Source organism: Arvicanthis niloticus, chromosome 2, assembly GCF_011762505.2.
Source record: "Arvicanthis niloticus isolate mArvNil1 chromosome 2, mArvNil1.pat.X, whole genome shotgun sequence".
In the NCBI taxonomy this organism is placed as follows: Eukaryota; Metazoa; Chordata; class Mammalia; order Rodentia; family Muridae; genus Arvicanthis; species Arvicanthis niloticus.
In genome coordinates this window covers 16,400,113-16,418,040 of record NC_047659.1, presented here as the reverse complement: position 1 = coordinate 16,418,040, position 17,928 = coordinate 16,400,113, and the positions used below count along the sequence as shown (strand labels likewise).

General features: G+C 48.0%; 1 protein-coding gene and 1 long non-coding RNA gene across 7 annotated transcripts in view; one reads left to right on the top strand and one right to left on the bottom strand.

Moving 5' to 3' along the window:
- Positions 1 to 308: 308 nt before the first annotated feature.
- LOC143441292 (uncharacterized) lies at positions 309 to 4,749 on the top strand. Its single transcript, XR_013108552.1, has 2 exons — positions 309 to 814; positions 2,225 to 4,749. It is a non-coding gene; the product is annotated as an uncharacterized LOC143441292 (long non-coding RNA).
- A 2,104-nt stretch (positions 4,750 to 6,853) lies between these two features.
- Lhx2 (LIM homeobox 2) overlaps positions 6,854 to 17,928 on the bottom strand; it is a 30,296-nt gene continuing 19,221 nt past the window's right edge. For all 6 annotated transcript variants that reach the window (XM_034496746.2, XM_034496743.2, XM_034496744.2 and 3 more), the window contains 2 exons: positions 16,289 to 16,494; positions 6,854 to 7,770 (listed from right to left, as the gene is read on the bottom strand). In XM_034496746.2, the coding sequence (XP_034352637.1) occupies positions 7,483 to 7,770; positions 16,289 to 16,494 (494 nt within the window). In that variant the 3' untranslated portion in view covers positions 6,854 to 7,482. The remainder of the gene's footprint in view (positions 7,771 to 16,288; positions 16,495 to 17,928) is intronic.

Here is a 17,928-nt window from a genome sequence, read left to right as displayed (position 1 = left end):
CTGCGGCTCTTGTCTCCCTAGGGAGCTGCCCTGTCTGATGGCAGTCGCCCCCGCAGGATGTCTGCGCTCCTCACTCCGCCGGATCCCACCTCGGCTCCGGCTTCCGCCCCCTCCCCAGTCCCTAGGGCCTTGCCTCCTGGGACAGCTCCAAGACAGGCAACCACCCTCTCTGCCGGAACCTCCCCAAAGCCCCACCCTGCCTCCCCAGCCCCCCAGGCTCTGTCTGAGAACTACCAAGGCCATGCCCCTGCGGGATTGCCTCCCACACCTCTCCGTGGAGCAAAGACACATAAAGGCGTACTAGCTGACAGATGGCAAACAAAACAGCCTCTACTCCAAGGCAAGAACCTGTCCAGGCTACAGGCTCTCCACAAAATGCCATGGCTTCGAGAGTTACACTCTACCGGGGCCACAAACCATGAAGCAGGTGTTATTACCTGGGTTATACACCAACCTATTACAGATTCTAGGGACCTCAGAGAGGCGGTGTTTGTCTAGAATCGGCAGTAGCTTCTGGCTCCAACGCTGTTCTCTGGCACTGGATACCCCAACTCTTTAGGACATGTCTATTAAGGATCTGCCATGTGCCAGGCATTGTGCTGGGTGCAAAGAAGAGGGATGTGGAGTTTGGAATCTTTCAGCAACTGGAAGGAGAGTTGAATTACACCTGCAGCCTTGTCTCACATGTCTCTTTACTTAATTAGATGCTCCTGGCTGCACTATGCTGGCCACACAGGACTGGTGGACATTGGCTGATCTGAAGTGGAGGAGATGAACAGTCAAGTCAAAAAACACTGTGTTTAGAGGCAGACAGGTAGGCTAAACAGGGAAGTTTCGGGAGGGTGCATACTTGGGCTGGAGTTTGGAGAACAGGACCCCAGGGCAGAGCCCACCCAGTGTGCAGCAGTCTGGCACACCTGGCTGGCTTCATGCCTAGAGACTGGTGCGGGTCCCAAGTCCTGCGTCAAATATATGGGCAGGGACTGACTGTCAAGGAGCCACAAATGCCAGCCTATGACCACCTCACTCAGGAGGGTTAGGAGACACAATAGAGATGCCATGCCAGGTGCCTTCCATGCATCCCACATCTGCCTGGGAGTCTCTGGAGTGGGGGTGGGGGACTCAAGGATTAGGATGGGAATGGACCTATACTTGATATCTTAAAGGTATTGAAACTTCAATCCCAAGCCTGTTCCCTTCTGCCTGCCCTTCCCAATCCTTCTTCCACTGAGTGGAGGGTCCTATGACCCCATCTGGCTAGGCATGATCCTTCTCCCTCTGTCTCCCATGTCTTCTTATAGCTATATAATTTCCTCTTGCCTCTACTGGGCTGGCTAGTTTCAGGTCAACTTGACACAAAGTATAGTGATCAGAGAGGAGGGAGCCTCACTTGAGAAAATGCCTCCCTAAGATGAGGCTGTAGGCAGGCCTATAGGGCACCTTCTTAATTAACTGATATATAGGAGGACCCGGCCCATGGTGGGTGGTGCCATCTCTGGGCTGGTGGTCCTCGGTTCTATAAGAAAGCAAGCTGAGCAAGCCATGGGGAGCAAGCCAGTAAGCAGCACCCCTCCATGGCGTCTGCATCAGCTCCTGCCTCCAGGTTCCAGCCCTGCTTGAGTTCTTACCCTGACTTCCTTCAGTGACAGAGACTGAAGACTATAAGCCACATAAACCCTTTCCTCCTCAAGTTGCTTTGGTCATGGTGTTTCATCACAACAATAGTAACCCTAACTAGAATATCAACCTGACTCTGAAAATCTCCTTTGACTCCCCCCTAACACGCACACACTCCTCCTTCCCTGACTTGGTATTCACACTTTCTTGGTGCTCTTGAAACAATGCTGCCATGTTTCCTGCCTCACTTCCCACCATCCTGGCCGTCCCTGAGAAAGCTCCAGTCACACGGGGTCTTGAACTCTCTGGACCTTGGGGCCTTTGCACACGCAGTTGCTCCCTTCTCCTACGTGCCAGAGTCACTTCCCACTCTCTTATCCAATTGTGAGTGGGTCTTTTCTTCAAGATGTTATCCCTTGTCTGGCCCGTGTGCCCTCAGCGTAGACGTTGTTCCATAGATGCTTTAGGGAACCTTTGACCCAGGTTTGCTTTGCAGATGTGAAAAGACTCCTTCCTCTGGGTCTGTGAGATATCTTTAGCTGGGCTTCTCCACAGGAAGTGATGAACAGCCAGTTAGACCACTAATTTGTTGTTTTCTTGTTTCCAGGGCTGGCTTTGAACTCACTATGGAGGGTGACCTTTAGCTCCAGATCGTCTTGGTTGTGAATTCTGTGCTTACTGGCATCCGCCCACGTCTGGGGGATTGAACCAAGGTCTTGGTGTACATGGTAGGCCAGCACTCTACCAATTGAGCTACATTCCTACTCTGGCCATTTGGGGGAAGCTGCAAGAGTGGCTGTTAGGAGCAGTAGAGCTGGAACCCTTCCTGTGCAGCTACATCCATGCTGGTGCCTCTGCACCATCCTCCATCCCCCGGCCACCTTAAACACCGCCTGATCTTGCAACTCAAAAAGTCTTCCACTCCTCCTGAGAAAGCAGCCTCTTACAGCTCTGCACTTTCCCAAAACCCCATTTCCTCTCCTCTAGTACATCCTCCACTTTTGCAAGGTGCCAGGGTGGTTTGAACTGCCCATGTGCCCCAGTCATGGTAGCTGGTATAGTGGGGGATGGATTCATCTGAACTGTGAATATCCTATGGAGCCTATGCTGGGTGATGCTGCTCAGCTGGTCTGTGAGATGGAAAGGCTGCTTCTCTCAGTCAGGTCAGTGACTGGGTGTTGCCTCATTTGCCTCTCAGAGAGCCCAAGAGTCCAAAGGAGACTCTGTAAGTCAGTTCATCTCTGTGTCTCGGTCCCCAGTCACTGGGCCAAGGGGAGAACAAAGGCATAGAGAGAGACGGAAGAAAAGCTCTGAAGGCTTGCTTGGCCCTAGAGTTCTGGTGGCCTGTTAGCACAAGGAGGACCTTGATGGGCCCTCAGCTGATGAAGGAGCCTGGAGATGCTCACTTATACCTGAAGACATCAGGATTCCGGCAAGAAACTGGGAGGGGGCAGGACCTATTGACAGAACCCAGCATTTTAGCCCAGAAGGGTAGGCTTTGAATCTGGACTACTCCCCAGGGCACTGCCCTAGCTTCCTGTGTTCTCCCTGCCTTACTCGCCCTCCATCTCAACAGTCACTAAAGCTTCCCAACATGCCTCAGGGCGGTACCATCCATGAGTAAGCAACCTACTGCTCAAGGTCTTCTTCATCGTCCATCTGGTGTCCACTCGGAGCTTCCAGCTGCTGAACTCCTACCTCCACTGCGACCTCTCTAGGACTTCACAACCATCGACAGAGAGGGTTCACATTCCCTCACAGAGAACTTCTTCAGAGATATTGTGACTACAGTTGAAGGTACTAAGGCCAGAGTAGCCAAGTGCCTTAGGCATGGTACTCAAGGCTAAGAAGATTGCAGAAGAGCTTGCCCATTTACCCAGGCCGTCCCTACTCTGGACAAGGAGTGCTTGTGATGGAGACTGTCCGTGCTGAGCCTCTGTAGCTCTCAGGATAAGGGAGACTCCTATATTCACCAAATGTGTGATCAGCAACCCGAGGGCCACAGGCTTCTCCTGGCTCTTCCTTGCTCTGACCTAGGTTCCACTTCCTTATTCTCTGGGTATCTCTTCAGCAGCCCTAAGGGACTCACATCTTCTGTTTCATTCCTCACATGGCCTCCTTTAGCCTCTGAGCCTGTGCCAGGATCTCCATTCTCAAGTCTGCCCTTCTCTGTCCCAACCTTTTTGTTTCCCTGTCTTTTTCTGTCACTCCAACTGTATCTCTTCAGCTTGGTATCAGTTCTCTGCCTACTACTCATGTGTGTGTCTCTTTCCCTCCTTCTGCTCGGCATCTCTGTCTCTATGTATCTCCGTCATTGTCTTTCTGTCCTGGTATCCTTGCTAGTCATGCTCCCCCCACCCCCTTTGATTCTGGATCTTGAGAGGGGAGCTCCTCCCACAACTCACTCCAGGGTCCCCCATCTCTGGCCCAGTAGCAGACCTGTCTTTTAAACCTGCTCCTGTAGCAGGGCGGGGGGACCCCGGGGCACCATTCCCAGGCCCTCTCCATCTGGGTGGCAGCGCTGACAGATGAGATGGTAATCAGGCTCGGCTCGCCCAGGCCTGAGCAAGGGGCACAACAGGGCTATGCGGGGGTGTCTGGGTACTGCTCACATTCACGTGTGTGCACGTCTAAGGCTGGGTGCAGGTCCCCCTATGTGGGGTGGTCTGATATCTGGCTGAGTCTACACGGGAGTGTCTGGGCCTGTTTATGTCTGTCTACAGGTATCTGGCCTGAGTCTTCATGAGGTGCTGTCTGGGTAGAAACATGTTAGCTGGTGGGTCTGTCCCTCTAGGGTCCCCTGACAACATGCTTGGGTATGTCTATGTTCCTGAGGTTGATTGGATTCCTTGTGTTTGTGTGGCCATCCATTAGCCAGGCCCTCTGTTGGCATCCTCATGTCGTCCTGGTAGAGAATGCACAGGTAGAAAAGTTGATGCCCTTTGCTGCTCTCCCCTGACCTTTTCTGCTCTCCCCTCTTGCTTGCATGTATAATCATGAATGCAGTGTCTGCTTAATTCTGAAGCTTGGGGTCTGGGACTGGTTATGGGATCCCAAGCAACTGAACGAATTCTTCCTGAGTCTTTTTTTGTTGATCAAAACCAAATAAAATTAATCTCAAGGGGCTAGAGAGATGGCTTAGTACTTGAAAACTTAGCTGTTCTTCCGGGGGACTGGGGTTCACTTCTCAGCACCCACGAGGCAGCTCACAGCAATCTATAACTGCTGTCCCAGGGGATCCAACACCTCTTCTAGTCTCTATGGACATTAAGCATGTACATGTTGCACAAACATATGCAGGCAAACTACCCATGCACATACTATAGATAGAGTTTTTATGATAATTAAAAGAAAAAGCATCTCAAGTGTGAGTCGTGGGAATGGGGGCTACCAGGGTACCTCCCTAGCAGAGACTCGGAGTATAATAACATCCCATGTTTTGGCTTAGATGGCGGCATCATGGGTGTGTTCACATGGAAATCATTAATCAACCTCTTTTGTTCAGGTATGTACATGCTGTATTTCTAGAAGCTTCCCCAAACTTTATCAGGTTCCTATTTGTTGGATCTTAAATGATGGTGATGATAGTGACATGTGTGCAATTGGATTTTAAAAAGTATGTCCAAATAGTTTAGGCGGGGCTTCTGGCACTCAGCCCAGGCCTGCTTCATTGCCTCCTCCCTCCATTCCTTCCTATGATGGCCGAAGGAGGAAAGAGAGAACGCCAGACCTGCTCAGTCTTCCCCAGCCACAATGTCCCTCTGGGTCTTCCAATCTGTGGGCTACTGAGGGTACTTCAGGGTGACTGCTGGCATCCAGAGAGGAGTGAGCCCTAGAAGCACTCATCTGGCCCATGTGCAGGTATTCTGAAGTCGCAGGCAGGGCAAGCGGTGCCTGGATACACAGCATCATCCTGCTCTCCTCCTCCTCTTCTGTCAGCTTCATTCAATAAAATACACCGAGAATTCACCTCACACACACACACACACACACACACACACACACACACACACACCTTGCATGTCCTTTCTTTGTCCTCACCCACTGCCACCTGAGAGTCATAACTGTATCTTACAGCAGAAGAAACCAAGACAGAAAAGAGGTGGAATAGCTTCCCTTGGTTTACATGGCTCAGTGGTCCAGATTTAGGTTTGCTTGATCTGGCTCCAAAGCTCTATCCTTTTGGGTGTCTGGTCTCTGGATTTTTAGTAGAGAAACTAAACTCACTTGCTTTTATTCCCCCCAAAGAAATTTTGTAAAGATGTTATTTTTTTCATCTTTATTAGATTTAGTTTGAGTTTTGTGTGCATCTGTATCTGAACCATGTACGTACGTGCCTGGTGCTGGTCCAAGGTCAGAAGAGGGCATCAGATCCTCTGGAACCGGAGTTACAGATGGTTGTGATCCACCACGTAGGTGCTAGGAATCAAACCCAGGTCCTCTGCAAGAGCGACATGTACTGCAAAGCACAGGATCCATCTCTCAATTCCCTTCACTGTTTTTAAAATATACGTGTGTGTGTGTGTGTGTGTGTGTGTGTGTGTGTGTAAATGTTCACATGAGCACAGGTTTCCAGGAAGGGCAGAAGCATTGGATTTCTCAGAACTGGAGTTACAGGTGTTTGTAAGCTGGGTGATGTGGATGCTGGGATTTGAACTCAGGTGCTCTCCAAGAACAGCAAGTGCTTTTAACCACTGAACCATCATCAAAAAAAAAAAAAATCTGTGTGTGTGTGTGTGTGTGTGTGTGTGTGTGTGAGAGAGAGAGAGAGAGAGAGAGAGAGAGAGAGAGAGGAGGAGGAGGAGAAAGAGAGATTAGAAAACTGGGTCTTAGGTTGCTCTTGCATGACTTCTTCCAGGGAAAAGCTGCACATTTTCAAGAGGCCTCTCACACACAGAGTGTATTTATTCTCAGCCCTGCCAGGGGCAGAAGAGATAGGTGTGAGGCCCCTGACCTCCACACATCAAACATGCACACCAGAATGAACAAATGCATGCATGAATGGATGAACAAAAGGCAGTTACACACACACACAACCAGCATATCACACACTTGCTTCTCTGCTGTCAATTCTTTAAGTACAAGACCTGAATGTCTTGGGTTTGCCATCAACCATCCCTAACCCTGACACAGAAATGACCCCAAGAACATTTGGTAGGTAGGTGAATACCCTGGAATTGGTCTCTGAGCTTCAAAAAACACTCAACCTCATTCACTAGATAGTACCAGCAACAAGTCTTTTCGATAAGTGATTTTATTACTGGTTAGGTTTTACAAATTCTGATATCCGAACAGACTTCCACCTTAAAATTCTAAAACAAGAAAGCGACCGTTGGAGGGGATTTGATTTTTTTTCCTTATTTTTTTTTTCTTTTTCTTTTTAGGACTATTCAAAGTAACAAACTTTTGTTTTTGTTTTTTTTTTGTTGTTTTCTTTTCCTTTTTTACATTTTGCTCTGGTCATAAATATACAGAGAGAAAAAGAGGGAGAGGAAAAAAAAAACGAACAATTCATCCAAAGTATGAAGATAAAACAGTATTCCTAAGGCACGTGGCAGTCTTTGAAAATACGGAAGCTCTCAGCCAACTTAAATTATTTGTTGTTTTCCTCGCTCAGTCCACAAAACTGTACAGGGACACAAATGTTGTGTTGCAGATATATCTCCCAAGTAATTCCTCAGCACACACCGCTGCGTTAGCCCGACGCACAATTCTTTATTTTCCCTCTGTTTCCAGGCGAGATCCTAAAACGTGGTTAGTTAGTTGCTCAAACCTCTATTTTTAAAATACACTTGGAATTCAACTAAAGATAATTTCTTTTTTAAAGAAATCGTGGGGGCTTGGGGAGAAGGGGGTGGCGAGTCATTAGAAAAGGTTGGTAAGAGTCGTTTGTGAAGGGCTGTGGGGCTCATGGCCCTCCAGGTTGCCAGGCACAGAAGTTAAGACTGACGTCACAGTCGGCAGGGTGGGGCTAGTCAAGTCTGTGAGGGTTGTAGGCGTGCTGGAGGGGCTGAGCGAGGCGTTGGACAGCTCCGAGGCGGGCCCTGATGGTGTCCCTGTCTGCAGCGTGGCATCTGACGTCTTGTCCACGCCTGTGTTTTCCTGCCGTAAAAGGTTGCGCCTGAACTTGGCCCGGGCATTCTGAAACCAGACCTGTGTGGAACGACAGGGGAGGACTGGTTACCGGCAGGCAGAACAGGGGAAGCTGCGGCTCATGGATGTTCATTCAACCTGGCCTAGCAAAAAGTCTAGATAGCCCATGTCATATTTTCTCTTTACAAAAATATAATAAAATTTTATTTTCTCTGGTGGCTATGACCGGGTCACCTTCCTGCCAGGACACTTCAGTGCTGAGTTCCTTGCCATAGAACTGAGACTGGGTCCTTGAAAGGCCACTAGCCAAATGTGACCAATGTAGAAAGGACAACATATAAGAGACTTGAAGATTTAGCAAGCAAGAAAGAAAAGTGAAAATATTAACGATTGAGATCATGGTAAGAAAAATACTTTGGATGTGTTGGATTAAATGATAAATATTAAAATTCATTTTATTGGTTTCCTTATGCTTTTTTTTTCAATGTAACCACTAAAACTGTTGAAATATGTGGCTCTTGTCACATCTGTCATTGAAAACAAAAACCAGACAAATCTGGAGCACAGACAATTAAAAGCTTGGGGTGGACAGTATGCCCCACAAGTTCTTATGAGTATAATTTTTCTTTCTTTTTAATGTTTGATGGTCAGTGTCCATAAATACTAGAATGTCATGAAGAACATGTGAATGAATGAATCAGTTATGAATAAGAAGGCAGTGGTCAGAACCCTACTTTTTGCTCTCCGCTGGAGAAGCACTGAAGCACTGAGATACAGATTGACAGTCTAAAGAATTACTTCCACTTTTTCTGGGGTACATCACACTCATAGCTACACACACACACACACACACACACACACACACACACACACACACACCCCTGTTCATATCAATAAAGATGTGCATGAAAACTCACCCACATTCCCCCGAGCCCTCTCTCCACAGCAGAGACTTTGTGGTATGAAGGAGCCCGTGCAGTGTTAAAGGAAATCCAGAGCACTATTGGGGATTGGGTTATTTTTCCCAAAGGAAAAAAGTCCAAAAGGCAGGGCCCCTCCACTTCCTTCTGCGTAAGACAGCCCCTGGCCAGACGCTTCCCCATAAAACAAAGTGCCTTGGGATTCTGAAGACTCCAGGCTGTCCAGCTGCACATTTCCAGATGTGTCTACATCTGCCTGTCTTCCCAGTGTCTCTGGCAGGAGCCGGATGGGCCAGCTCTTGACTTCACCCTCCCCTCAGGACCACCCCAGCTGCAAGAAGCCTGTGGCCTCAAGCCCCCCTTCAGATGTCCTGACACAATTTGGGCTCAATTAGCAGCTCAGTCTGGCAGGAAGTAAAGAGATGTTCCCCATGAAGTAGGGAACAAAGCTCACTCCCTAGAACACTGATCCCCTCAAGGAGAAAGCACATTTCTCCAGCTCTCTGCCTAAAGGAAGCTTATCAATCCTTTGCCAGGCTGGTAGATGAGGTGAAGCTTCAAAGACCACCCTCAGCACTGCCCATCTAAGATAGTCAGGTCCTTCCCGGCTGGCTCTAGAGTCTGCAGTGGGAAACTGTGTTCATCTGGCCTAGGGAGTAGCTGGGGAATGGTGGAGACAGGCCTAAGGAGGAGGACATGACTTCCTCAGTCTCATGAAGGTCACCAGAGCCTTCTTACTGCTTCCCAGCCTCTGTCCCAGCCAGCGCATGTGAGCAGGAGCTGGAGTGGAAGAGCCCTTTGGGTCCTGGGAGTGGGTTCACTGTTCATCCTCAGGGGCCCCAGGACCTTAGGAAGGCTGGAAGCCCTGAGTTGCCGCCTGTTAGCTAGTTCCCAGGCGTTGCCCCAACAGCTCATGTGTAAACAATGACACCATCTTCACAGCTGCGGTTCTCGGCTTTACAGAATCCCAGGCACTAGGAATCTGCTCAGTGGAAATCTAAAGTCAACTCTAAACCTGGCTATTCGGTGTAGTCCCTCAGTGTGAGGCTTTACCAAAATCATAAGCATTTCAAAAAGTCCTCTCCCTAAAGAATATTGGGGGCAGGGACCCTGTGCAACCCTAGGGATATGACAGGTAAAAATTAAATGTTGGTAATATGCAGAACGCTGCAGCTGGGGCTCACACTCTAGAAACGGTGACATGCTAACGTGTGACTTGTGTTGTGTCAGGTACCTTGCCACCCTGTACCATCCCTGGTTAACGCCTGTGGTGAGCCAGTCACGTGGTTTCTATTATTAGCTCCATTTTATAGATTTAAAAGTTACATACCCATGATCATACAGAGGTTAAGCTGATTGAAAGCAGAACTGTTTGCCATAGAAATGCCCGTGCTCTCCTTACCATATGGCCCTGAGTAGGTCAGCAAGTAAACGGGTTAGCGAATGGATGAGCAAATGATCAAAGCAGCTTGGGAAGGAGATAGAGCACCGGACATGTCTTCCAGGTCTGCCCCTGCCGCTGACCAGCCAAGAGAACTTTGACTAGTCCCTTTCCTCTGAGCCTGTTTCCTACTTGTTCAAAAAGAAGGCTGGAGCACAAGTCTCTGTGGCTTCTTGGAATTCACATGGGCTGGGATCCCAGGGCAGCTGTGAGTAGCATATAAATGATCTGCTCTACCTACCCATCCTCCTAAAGCCAGAGCCTGGGCTGGAGAGCTGCCTCAAGCTGGATTCTACACGCAGAGATCCTGGGTTATACTTTTGGGACAGCAAGGACAAGTTCAGATATAGAACCATCAGGACACAACTAATGCCGGGCCTTGCAGATTCAATGCCTCAGCCTGGCATAGAATGGGTCCTGGTAAGTCCCAGGAGAGTGAAGATACACCACCATGGTGTGGTCCTTTGTCTAGGCTCCAACGGTCTGAGGAGCTGTTGTTTTAGGCTGGCTAACCTCTTTCCCTTGATTGCTTTCATTGAGAAGGCTGGGAAAGACAGGCATGATGGTACATGGCTACAACCCCAGTACTCAGAAGACAAAAGCAAGGAGATGGCAAAATCATGAGTTCTAGGTCAGCCTGAATGATAGAAGGAGGCCCACTGGAACCTCCACCAAGTCTCCAGGGACACTAAAGAAGCCATCCAAAAGGTGACCCCTCATACCCAAAGATGCTGACTGTGACATTTCTTAGCACATTAATGGTTATGTCCAGTGTCAACCAGATAGGCTGTACAAACATGACCCAGCAGCTCGACCAAGTCCTGGAGGGAAATGTCTTGCAACAACAACAAAAAGGGGGGAGGGAGGAGGATAAAAAATTACAGCCTCCTTTAGCACCCAGAAAGCCGAGAAAAGAGGATTGCCGTGAGTTTGAGGCCATTCTGGAGGATAGAATGAGTGCCAAGCCAGCCTGAGGTACAGAAACAGAAAGGATACTCCTCCCCAAAATCTGGGGATCTAGCTCAGTCTATAGAGTACCTGACTAGCATGTACTAAATCCCAAGCTTGAGCCCCAGTACAACATAAACCCAGTGGGCTATCATATGTCTCTATAGCCTGGAGTCGGAGTATTAGAACTTCAAGGTCATCCCAGGCTACCTATCATGCCTCAAGGTCAATCTGAACTACCTCGTGTCTCAAAAACAAAAACCTGCTTTAGAAACAAATATCAACAACTCAATTACAGCCTCTGGTGTTACAATTCATGAAGAAGGTATTAATGGTGGTCGTTATCACTAGTTAAGCCAGGCACCGGCCCAGCTCTAAGCGTTTGGTCCATGCTAGCTCATGGTCCCTGTAATAATCCTGTGATGTAGGCCTGCATGTTAGTGCCAGAGCCAGAGGTAGACGGAACTGACATGTGGATTCTTTAAGTCCCTTCCTTGCCCCTGACTACTTAGCCTCAAAATTATGAATTACTGAGCCTGTGTTTTCACAGTGACAGTTCTCCCTACTTGTCTTATGGATCTGAATGATGGTTCTATTATTTTGTGATTTAAAAAAAAAAAAAAAAAAAAAAAAAAAAAAAAAAAAAAAGGTTTATTCAGAGTTTGGAGAGATGTATCAGCAGTTAGGAGCACTGAGTGCTCCAGTTCCAGAGGCTCTGGTATCCTCACACAGACATACATGCAGGCAAAACGTCAATACATGTAAAAACAAATAAATCTTTTTTTAAAAAGTGTCTTTAAAGAACTAAAAATAGTGAGCACTGACTAGAACTCAAGTGCTCTTAGTTTCAGCCCCATGTCTGTCGCTGAATTGCTGTGGCATGTTGGGAAATTTCTCCACCTCTCTGGGCTGATGTTCCCTCTCCTGCACAGCTCAGTGGAAGAGCACTTGCTTAACACATGCAAGGTCCTGGCTCGGATTCCCATGACCATAAGAAACGAAACAAAAGATTCAAGGGTTGTCATCTGTGAAACTCCCTCCCAGTGTATTTATGTCTGGCCTGAAGTTGTCTAAAGCCAGGCAAGACAATGACCATCTTGTAAGTGGAAACCAGAGACTCAGGGAGATGAAGTCATTCACCTGCCCTTCAGGGAAGTCTTCACTACTGCCTGCTGCACCAGCTCGGTTCCCCATTGCATGTTCTCACTGCACCCCTCTGGATTCTCTCCTGGGCTAACAACTAACTTGTGATGGGGGAAATCTTTTTGAGCCACTGGCACTTAAAATGTTGCTTTAGTCACACCAGGAATCCCTACAGAGACTTCACCTACCCAGGATCAGTCAGCTGACCAGCCTTCAGGAAGCCCAGGGCATCTGCATATCCTCCAAGAACAAGAGGCATGGATGTGGTTAGAAAGTCCACACACACTGGCAAGGCATGTCATAACAAACCTCTGTCAAGGAAGGCACTGTGACTCCTCCTGGTCACCTTCCCCAACGCTGGACCATGAGTGTTGTGGCTGCCATGTGCTGGTGGTGACAAATGGAATTTTTGATGTGATGAAAGCTTTGCTACGTATTCCTGAAACCCTCCTGGTCTGTCTTCTGCGTTCTGCAGCTGGGTCCAAGTCACAATCCTGTGCCTTGTAAGATCCCTCGACTCAAGGGACCAGTCTGTACTTAACTCCTAGCTTCATTACTAACGGTAAACCAAAGCTCACTGAACCTGTTTCCCCAACTATAAAATAAGGGGGGAAAAAACTAAAAACGTTAAAATCCCTACAAAAGACACAATACTATGCGACATAAACATACGTGCACGGAGCCAATCACGTCACTTCATTTTCTCCTGGCAGAATCCAGTAAGGAAAGTGCTAGTGTTATCATTATTGTTATTACTGTTATTTGAGACACGGGCTCACATAGTCGAGGCTGGTTTTGAACTCACTTGAATTGATCCTCCTGTCTCTATCTACTGAATACTAGAGTAATAGACGTGCTTTAGGATCTCACTGCAACGGCCTCCAGATTCCAACATGGATGCCGTAACCCTGGCCTACGATGTTGACGGGGCTCACACTGTATATACAGCATAGGACCACCATTCTCCCTCATACACATCATGCATTGCCCACCTCTGGGAACACAACTCAATTTCAATCCCCTTTGTCCTGCAAACCTTCTGAAGGGTTGAGGCGAACCATGACCATGTGGGGAAAAGCATTAGGGAACAGAAAGAATCTAGTACCACTAAGTTGGTGAACTGATTCTGGAATCATTTTATCTAATTTTATTTTGTAACATAGTTTTGTTTGCTTGTGGTGCTGGTGATCTACCCAGGGAGGGCTGTGCATATGCTAGTTAAGCACTGAAGTACTCCCATAGACAGGTTCTTACCACACATCCTACCTAGTTTGGCCGTAAACTTGAGGTCTTCCTGCCTCTGCTCCCCAACTGCTGGGATTACAGGCATAAGCTAGCCTGCCCCTTTGAGAAACTACTTACTAGATGCCTATTGTGTGCAAGCAGGCATCGGAGCTAGCAGCTCTGAAGTATCTGTATAATTAGTCTCCTTCAAATTTCACAGGTAGGGCATCAGGGTCAGAGAGGAGCACCAAACCTCAGGGCAGGTAACTCAGGGGGGATTTGAACCAGCCAGTCCATCACCTTCCAAAGCCACATCAACAGTTATCTCACCTCAAATCACTCACAGCCTAGGTCCCCAAGATGTCCCACTCTGACCCTGCCTGGTTCTGTAACCCCCAGCAAATCACTTCATCTTGCTAAGTCTTAAAAACCTTCTCAGCTGCCAGGTGGCACACACCTTTGGTTGCAGTGCCTGGGAGGCAAAGGCAGGTGGATCTCTGAGAGTTCGAGACCAGGAAATTCTACACAGGAGAGTTCTACACAGGAAATTCCAGGACACTCAGGACTACCCAGAGAAATCCTGTCTTAAAACCAGTCATGACCAGTGAGGATCTTAGAAAAGAAAAATGATTTGTGTAAGAGACAGAGAAAGGTGTGGAAGGAAGAGAGACTCCACCCTAAGCTACAAGCCCCAAGTGATGTTCATACTCTTGAGAACCCCAGCTTGGGTTGGCTCAGAGGAGAGGGTACTCTGCCCATTGGATGGACAGTTGCCAGCAAGGTGTGGCTTTAGGCAGGTGGAAATCATTTGGGAGTTCACGTGGTCATCTGCTTTGTGGGGAGGAGAGTCCTAATCCTTGACACGGAGTGATGGTCCATTCCACCACCATCCCAGACTAATTACCCCAAGGAGAAACTGATTGCTATGTAGTTGTCTCTAACCAACAGATGAGTTTCTTCCAGGCCAGGACCAATTCATCTGTCTAAGTGTCCTAGCGCCTGGTTCTAGGAGATAAGCAGATAAAAGAACAAGAGAGAGCTAAGCCGGAAATCCCACGTGTTTCTAAACTAGGGAACCCTACCTCCTGCCTCCAAAGAAGCAGGGTCAGATGCTACTATATCATGACTATTAAGACTGAACTGTGAGTTTAATCTCAACAGCTGGGAGAGAGATGTGCCCTAATTGGTGACCTTTTTACGAATGAGAAAGCTATAGCTCAGAGAAGGTAACTGTGTCCAAGACACACAGTGGGTGAAATAAACCACAGGGTCATTTGTGAGCCCAGGTTTTTCTAAACTCCAGATCTCCCCCACTTCCCAGCATTCCACAGGACATCTAGAAAGAGAGCGAAGCCACTAACCAGAGAAAAGTATTAAGTCCTCAGTCCAGGCTATCCCCCGCCCCCCGAAATAAAGGGGAGAGATCTGAGGTGGGGGGTGATCATCAGGAGGTCTCCAAGCAGGGTGGGGACCTAGCCTCAAGAAATGAAAAGTCTGCAAGAATTGACGAGAATAACTTGAACACTGACCACAGCAATGTGTCCCCCAGAGTCCAGGCCCGAAGAACCAAAGGCTATGTAGCACAGACCAAACAGTGAGGGCTGACTCAGAGAGGCGCAGCAGCATGGCCCACTGGACCTCCCTTACCTCCCTTGACACATCACCAGTGGCTGAGGGGATGCCCAGAGACTTCCCAGGTGCCCACTGGTTGGCTCCATCATGATCTGTAGTTCTCTGAGGTCTGCACCCTCACTCCCACCAAAGTCAGTCACAGCCTGCCACCACCGACACCCCATTAAGTTTGCTTTGCTTTCTGACAGTCACTGAATCTTTCTTAAGAGAGGCTGTGCAACTCTTCTGATTTGTCACTCACACAGCTTTCAATATCCAGGACCTGTCCCTCGCTGTGACACAAGTCAGGTTGCATAGTCTCTCATATTTTTTTTTTTTTTTTTGAGTTTTGGTTTAATTTCTCTTGGGGGAGGTCTGCCTTATCTGATGGGGAAACTGAGGTCTAACAACCCGGACTGTTCATCCCAGTTAATCACATAACAAACTAATTTAATGTTATTTTTTTAACCAGCATCCACCCAGCATCAGGTAATTCAGTTGTCACCTATGTCACCTCAGTAGCACCTCCCATCGGTGGCATGGCTGAGTGATTCTTGGTACATTTTACATATTGTAAACTGAGGCAGAGAAGGCACAAGAGGCTTGTCAAGCGCTATGAATGGGTATCAGAAAAGCAGAAAGTTTGAAATTTGTTGTCCCAACTTGGTGCCACAAGTTTGGGCCCCAGACTAGAGTTTTCAACATCTTTGGGGGCATGGAAATCCCATGAAAGTTCCTGATCCTGTCTTTCACACCACACCATCTCCAACCCTTGTTTCCTATAAACTCTTGTAGGCAGACAACATAAAACAAACAATGAACGAACAACAACCCAGGAAATAAGTTAGAGCTGCCAGGAGAAAATCCAAGAAAAGGAAGAATGACCTGGGGGCAAATGGACAGAGAGGAACATCTTAAAGCACTAAAAAGTCCCTTGAGTGGGGACAAACCAGGAGGGCTCTGGATTCATCTGAAATACTTGAGTCTCTTAAAACATGAGCACATTGGAGAGTCATTTGAGTGATAGATGGTAACTAAGAATGGTTTACCACCAGGAGGGAAAAAAAAAGTCAAATATGGAGACAGAGGACCACACAAAGAGAAAAAATGAGCATGGAAACTGGGAATATGTGATGGCAGGCAAAAAGGCTGACATTCAAAGACAAACTACAAAGGGAGAAAAAGAAAGCTAAGGCAGACAAGCAGAAGGTTCTTCCAAAAGTCCTGGTCCGGGTGAGATTCTGCCTCAGGCCTTGGCAGCTGCAGATGCCCCCACCCTGGCCCAGCTGACCTGGAGGACTCTCTTGGTGAGGCCGGTCTTTTGCGCGAGCTGCTTCAAGTCCTTGGCATCGGGATTGTGGTTAATGGCAAAGTAAGACTTCATTGTCCGAAGCTGGTGGTGCTTGAAGGAGGTGCGCATGCGCTTTGTCTTTTGGCTGCTGGGGTAGGGCTGGTCACGATCCAGGTGTTCCGCATCGTTCTCATTACAGCTCAGCGCTGGGAAAGGGACGCAGAAGCAGCAGGTGAATTTCCTGACTCTGCCTGGTCGCCAAGTCCACACCGCCCACTGACAAACACATCTAGTCCGGGAACCCGGTTGTGTGCACTCACAATGCTGAAATGGGAATAATATCCCCATTTTAGATATAGAGAAAATGAAGCTCACTGAAAACGGGACCTGCCTAGGAAGTAGTGGATTCAACCTTGGGACAAACAAAACGAAACACTCAGAAGCCATCGTGTCGCAAGAATAATCTGAAGAGCAGCATCGGAGACGTTTTGGATTCCAGAGGCTGCACTAAAAGGCTTTCTCGTTACTCTTTTCTGTGTATTTATTTTGTGTGTGTGCGCGCGCGTGCGCCCGTGGGGAAAGGGGTTCTGGGGATTGAACTCAGGTCTGCAAACTTGGCAGCAAGTCCCTTGACCCACTGAACTATCTTGCCAGCCCCTAAAAGATTTTCTTTGCAAGCACACAGCTGCTCTTGCAAGCAACTCTTTTTACAGATGTTGAGACACAAAGGGAAGGCAGCAAGCCAGGCTCTGACAGCGGTGTGGGCCTGCCATCCCTGGTCCTGCACTCTTTTGTTTCCCAAATTACTTGCCAAGGAAAACCCTGCGCTCTCCATCTCCCCTTAGCATCGAATGGCCCTAGCACCCAGAAGTTACTGACGGCCTCAATTTCGTTCCACTTTCATCAACACTCCCTCCTGGAAGGACCCAGTGGGCTCCAGGGCCACCAGCTATAGGTCTACAGGTAGGAATTGCATTTTGTAGTTTTGTCTTCAGCACTGTCCTGCGAGCTGCTTCCCAGGTTTGTAGAAGAAGAAGATAGAGTTCAGGGAAGCTATAAGAAGCTCGGCTGTCCTTGGGAGGGAAAGAAGTTGGAGTAAGATGGCAACTTATCTTAGCCACCCACCTTAGGCTCTGACTTATGTGTCTCTGTCCCACCATTATGGTTCCCATTTTAGAGGCAAAGAAATGAAAGCCAAGGAGAGGAAGCCATTCTCACACACTGGTAAAGGCTGAGTCCTGAGTCAATGTTAGAGCCCCCTCCCTTTTCCTGCTGTACCACCTCTGAGAAAGCCTAACTCTTTCAGGGAGCCTATCCCCATCCCAAGGGGTTTTACTAGGGTCTGTGGAGGATTCTTGGTTGGGAAGGGGTTAGAAACTTTGGGTGTCAATAACTGCTCAGCTGATGAGGACATGCAGGATCCCTCAGTCACCCCATCTTAAAATAGGGGTGCCAAAATAAGCAAATAAATGTAAACAGTGCCCAGTTAGATTTGAATGAATTTTTGATAAACAACAGATATTTTTTTTAACCATCAACCATCATATGTCTCAAAGATTGCATGGACCCAAAGGAAACTAAAATTCTATCTAAGATTTATATGTTGCTTAGGACACTTCTAAAATTTTGCCCCAAATTCA